Source organism: Sinocyclocheilus anshuiensis, unplaced genomic scaffold, assembly GCF_001515605.1.
Source record: "Sinocyclocheilus anshuiensis isolate Anshui unplaced genomic scaffold, SAMN03320099.WGS_v1.1 scaffold862, whole genome shotgun sequence".
In the NCBI taxonomy this organism is placed as follows: domain Eukaryota; kingdom Metazoa; phylum Chordata; class Actinopteri; order Cypriniformes; family Cyprinidae; genus Sinocyclocheilus; species Sinocyclocheilus anshuiensis.
Window position 1 is genome coordinate 574,149 of NW_015539882.1, and position 6,203 is coordinate 580,351.

The 6,203-nt window shown below is 38.1% G+C and overlaps 1 protein-coding gene across 1 annotated transcript in view; it reads left to right on the top strand.

Moving 5' to 3' along the window:
• Nucleotides 1–1,182: 1,182 nt before the first annotated feature.
• Nucleotides 1,183–6,203, top strand: part of skilb (SKI-like proto-oncogene b) — a 10,350-nt gene continuing 5,329 nt past the window's right edge. Inside the window, exons 1-2 of the mRNA XM_016482025.1 lie at nt 1,183–1,384; nt 3,223–4,400. Coding sequence (XP_016337511.1) covers nt 3,342–4,400 — 1,059 coding nt within the window. The 5' untranslated portion in view covers nt 1,183–1,384; nt 3,223–3,341. The remainder of the gene's footprint in view (nt 1,385–3,222; nt 4,401–6,203) is intronic.

Consider the following 6,203-nt stretch of genomic DNA (forward strand, 5'->3'; position numbering starts at 1 on the left):
GCTGGCGACTCACCTTCCTCACACGGCGGGCGACTCACTCTCCTCAGCTGGCGACTCACCTTCCTCACACGGCGGGCGACTCACTCTCCTCAGCTGGCGACTCACCTTCCTCACACGGCGGGCGACTCACTCTCCTCAGCTGGCGACTCACCTTCCTCACACGGCGGGCGACTCACTCTCCTCAGCTGGCGACTCACCTTCCTCACACGGCGGGCGACTCACTCTCCTCAGCTGGCGACTCACCTTCCTCACACGGCGGGAACATGCAAAACCACAAGAAGTGTGACCTCAAAGTCATACAGTATGACTTTGTGTGTGTTATTTTTATTTTAATTAAAGTATTATTTTAGTGTACTTGCTAAAATAAAGTTATAACTTATAAATAAACAATATGAATATATGACAGATATTTACAAATTATTGTACCATAGTATACAATATAACATTATATACATGCATTACCATTCACACAGCTATTCAATCAACCTCCCATTTATTCGGTTGAATGCAGAGTAAATTATGTACTCCATGCACATTTTTAAAGTAAACACAAGTTGTTTTTATTTCAGTGCATTTAATTAATTTGCACAGAAAGCAGCATTCCTTCAGGAATTCCTGCAGGATATTTTTGTAAGGGCTTTAGTGTTTCGTTTCCAAATTAAGGATGATAATGGACAGTTTTCTTAACGAGTGTTTGGACAAAAATAGTCTGGCAAATCTTTAAAAAAGCATCATATGACCCCTTTAATATACCCACTCTGAGAAATACGGTGGGACTATTATCATGGTCCCCTGGTGTTTTCTTCATTTTAAAATGACTTAATACATTTGAATCATTTCATAATTTTTTTTGCTCAGTTAGCCTGTGTTTATTAAGCAACAATATAATCGATAAAAAAATCTGTTTTATAAATGTCTGCACAAAGACACACCTTTACCATGGTTCACAATAATTCGTGTATGTTTACCGCACATAAACCCTAGATCGTCAAACAGACTTCCTACTCTTGCTACGGTTGCTATGGCTGTGGTCGGTAGAAGCGAGCGAATGGCAATCAGCGATTGGACAGTTAAAAAATCATTCAGAGAGCTTCCCCAATCAGGCGGGACTTATAGGAATGCGGGTAACGCCCCCAGATCGCGAGACAGACTTCCTCCGCTAAATCACGCCGTCTAGCCGTGGCACCCGTCGGGTGACGTAGGTTGTTGGGTTGTGGATTGACGTCTAGTCTATCAGCATGAAGTCCGCTCCAGTGTTATCGGTGTCAGGGCGACGGGCGCTCGTTCCGCTGTGAACTCCGAGACGGAATCCCGTGGTGTAAAATACAATTATTTCCTTTTCTTCTCGTCAAAACAACGCTGAATTCACACTTCTGATTTAAAGGTAAGCTTTGAATAGTACATGTTGTTTTTCGGTTTACATTCTCTATAACGAAAGCACGTATTTTCAATATTTAATATTTCAGTATATTACATGAGCATTCATATATTCATTTCCTCATATGATTGCCTGCCGTGTCTTTACATGAAATGTCTTCTTTAGCGTATAAAATCTTAAAGGATTATTTTCGACTGTTTCAGTTGAATTTTTCATGTGATATTTTCTAAGATTGCTCATACATATGCTATTTGATAATCGACAGTAATCGGCTACGGTTGTAGTTTATTTCCTTCAAGCGCTGTTAGAAAAAAATTACAATGTATGTTTTTTCATCAACGCGGTGATCATATTTCACACAAGCAGAACCTAAATATTTTTATCACCATTAAATCTACAGAATCCGACGGGTTTTTTTTCCGCAATGAAATCTTCTCGAGGGGTTGCCTTCACAGTTTGTTGTGAAATGTGAAAGTGTCATAGGTTTGGGAACATATGGGGGTAGTCCCGCAGAGGTCTCTGGCACGAGTGAATGACATTACCAAGGCAGAGGGGGGAGGGGCGGAGCTCTGAGTAAGACCGGTCAGAGGGGCGGGGCTTTGGGAAGAGGGCGGAGCCTCTCGCAGTCAGAGGGGGTGTAAAGTCTATTACATAGCTTACAGTCATAACACATTAAATTTGTGAGAAGATTGCGCTATCACTGACGAAAGACATAACCGTTTTAAAACAACGAGACTAATACTATTAACCCTACCTGGAAACGAGTGTAGGGTCTTTAATTATAATTAAAGAGTTAATTATAAAATAATCTTATAATTATTTAAAATAAACTGTTTTGTGAATGACATGGGAAATGTCCACATCAGTGGACTTTCTATTCATATTTTCTTATTTTATATTTAATGTTTAATTTTAATTTTAGTAAAGGGTTTAGCAATTTTGTTGTGTGTTTTTGTAATTTTTTTATATATATAATTTTTTTATTAATGTTTATTTCTTTTTATTTTAGTTATTTTAATTCATCAAGAAAAATTAGAATAGTCACTTTGGCAACTAGCTGAAATAGAAAGTTTGTTATATTATTTTAAATTTTATTTTATTTCAGTTAATGTTTATTTTATTTCAAGTAGTTTTTTATGGTTTTAGTTTTAGTTTTGGTTTTAATTTTAGTTAAAGGGTTACTCCACCCCAACATGAAAATTTTGTCATTAATGACAACATTTTCATGTTGGGGTGGAGTAACCCTTTAACTAAATCCTGGTTAAATGTCTGTAAAGTTTTTATTAATTTTGATTTTATTTAGTTTGTTATTTAGTTATTTTAGTACATCAAGTTAGATTAAATGAAAATTTAAAATGCTGACTTAAAACAATATTTTAAAAAGAATAAAAAGCGTTTATATATATATATATATACATTTTTTTTTTTTCCCAATTTAACATTTATTTTAAGTTACAAAAAATGTTTTAATGGTCTTAGTTTTAGTAAACTATAATAACCTTGGTTCACATTTTATGTTAATGCAGAAATTTCAGTTTATGCCATGTCTGTGATTCATAAATTAATTTTACAAAATAAATATTATATTATTAAATAAATATTTTAAATATTATGCAATATTTTATATGAGATCAATGTAATGTATTATATTTGATCGTTTAATTTATAATTTTTTCTAAATATTTCTTTACCTTATTACAATTTATTTTAAAACATTTCATAAAAGGTGCCTGATAAGTTTTACTATTTAATAGTACTATTAAGTACTATTACTATTAATTTACTATATATTATGTTTTTTTTTTAATCATTAGTAATCTGTGATGCTTGTTTTGATTTCTCAGCCATCTGGGAAGTGTTGAAGACCTACTATGATCCACATATAAAAAGCACTGCATTCCTGACACTTCCTCTGTGTATCTTCTGGTCCCCGAAGAAAGCTTAGTGATATCCATATCATATTATGGCGACTCCTGAGAACAAGTGCCAAGACCTTCCCAAGGAACAGGCACTTCTAAAAGTGCCATTAAAGAGGTTGATGCGAGACAGAGCCGTAGACGGCACACCCATAAAGAAACGTGTGATGGCTGCTCTTAATTTATCCTGCAAAAAGATCCCAGAAACCTATCTCGGCTATCAGGTCTCAAAGGCAACGAACAAAATGGAGGCCAATCTGGATCTGAGTCCTGGTTTGAAGCACACTCTAGCGCAGTTCTCTCTGAGCAGCCAGTGTTCCCTCGGTGGCCCGGCTGCGTTCACTGGTCATCATGGTCAGTATAAGATAGCACCCCCTCTGGCTCAGGGAGGTATGGCAGGGGGACCCGTTCTAGTTTCCCCTGACAGCTCGACAGACCTTGTCCTCTGCTGTCTGGAGGGCGAATCCATCTACTGCTTCTCTGTAGGAGGCGAACTGCGTCTTTGTCTGCCCCAGCTGCTCAACACCGTCCTGCGGGAATTCTCATTGCAACAGATCAACTCTGTGTGCGACCAGCTGTATTTGTACTGTTCCCGCTGCGATGCCACACAGTTACACATCCTCAAAGTGCTGGGCATCCTTCCTCCAGGGACCCCATCCTGCGGCCTCATCACACTGACCGATGCCCAGCGTCTCTGCAACACCCTGCTGCATCCGGGTGAGGAACCCTCTCATGATTCACACAAAGGGCATGGTGATAGAGAGGAGGATGAGAAAAACGGCGAGGAATCTGGAGGATTTGGGGTGGAACACCAGTGTCTGGGCAAGTGTCAAGGCCTGTTTGTACCCCAGCTTTACTCCAGCCCGGATGCGCACTGTATCCGCTGTTCCCAATGCCGGATGTTCTTCTGCCCAGAGCGCTTTGTCATGCACACCCACCGACAGCCAGACAAACGCACATGTCACTGGGGCTTCGATTCAGCCAAGTGGGCCTTCTATCTGCAGCTGGCACAAAGACATCTGGGAACAGTGGAGGAAATGAAGCTAAAGAAATCTCTGGAGGATATGAAGGCGAAGTTCCAGCAAGAGAAGAGGCAGCCGCATGTGGTAAGTATCTCTTACTTGCAATATATATTAATTTAGAAATTAGGAAGTTAATGTATTGGAGTACAGCAAAATATGAGAAAAATTCTATATTTTCATTAAAAAATAAAGCATATTTTTAGCACCATTAAGATTTATTTGCATTTTAATACCATAAAGCATTTAATTAATTGATTTATTTTTTTTATTTTATAGTTTAAAATTTATTTATAACATTATGTATAAATTTTGTACAATTAAAAATGTTTTTTTTTACATTACAGTCATAAAAATAAGATGATTTCTTAATCGTAATAATAAGTAAGAAAGGTAAGTAGTAAATGTAACAGTGCAAAAAAGCTTAATAGGTTACAGGTTTTTTTTTGTTGTGAGATAAAAAAAAAATCCAAGAAAACAAATGACAAATCTAAGAAAAAGGGGGAAAAAAATAAAATATATGCATATATGTTTATTTTTCCTTTTTCTTAAGTTCTTAATAAAGATAAATGTAACAGTGCAAAAAAAAAAAAAAGCTTAGGTTACAGTTTATTTTAAATAAAAAAAACAAAACAAAAAATAGATAGATAGATAGATAATTTTTAAAATGTCTTTTCTTTGATTTTTAAGATGAAATATGGCATGTTCTTGACATGTTTAGTGAGATTCAACCTATAAGCAAGTTATTGTGGCTAAAGCATTTGCAGCCGAGAAAGCTTGAAAGACCATATTTGTCCAAGTCCCAAATTTTTAGAAATGTTTTGAGTGGAAAGTAAACAGCAAATCTAATGTTGGGTCAGCTGAATCCAGCTCTCATGTTGCACCAGATGTTTCCCTCCAAAGGAAATGGCTGAATGTGGTTCAGACCAGGTCACTAGACTCTCAAACTCCTTCTGACAGAGTCTGCACAAACAGCGGGAGCCACGGCAACAGGGGAGAGAAACAGAGAGAGGAGAGTGGGCGGGTGGGAGGAAAGAGAGAAAAAAAACAGTTGAGGAAAGAAAGAGCGAAAGAGATCGAGAAAGGGAGTGAAAGAGAATGGCTGGGACATTCTGTTACATGTGCCTGCAGAGTATTGCTCCCCCTTTACTGGCCCAGCACTCACCCTGCAGGACCTCCATCACCAACCAATCAGAGAGCGAACCCCTGGCTCCAGCCTCCCTCTCAGCCAATCAAATTCACATTCAGTGAATTCCCATCTCATTATATAATGCTTAGCCAGAGAGTCTCAACAACATCCCCTGCAACCGCTCCAAGAGATCCTCGCTGCAGCCTGTAGCACGATGACGTAGCTGGACTATATCCACTACGTAGTGGATATTTTACGCGCGTGCGCTGTAGTAGGTCTCGAATAAATTCATATTTTTATTTACATTTTATCATTTTGCAGACGCTTTTATCCACAGCGACTTAGTCTAACGACTTGGTCTAAGTGTTGGATCTGATCCAGCTACGTCATCATGCTACAGGCTGCAGCGAGGACACACTCAACCGCTGTTCTCAGACAGCCCCATTTTCCCGGATACAGACTAGACTTTCTGTTTACATTTAATATATAATATTGATACTTATTAGATATAATATACCCCTAGAGACAATAAAATGTACAATAAAATTAAATGTGTCTGTCTAGCAAACAAAATTAATTTTACTTTTGTCTATCTATCTATCTATCTATCTATCTATCTATCTATCTGCGCTTTTCCACTGCATGGTACGGCTCGGCTCAGTACGGCACGGCTTGCGTTTCCACTGCAGTTCAATACCGCTTTACAGTGGGTGGGATTATTCACATGTCGTTATAGTTGCGCCGCCTCTACTACCACGACT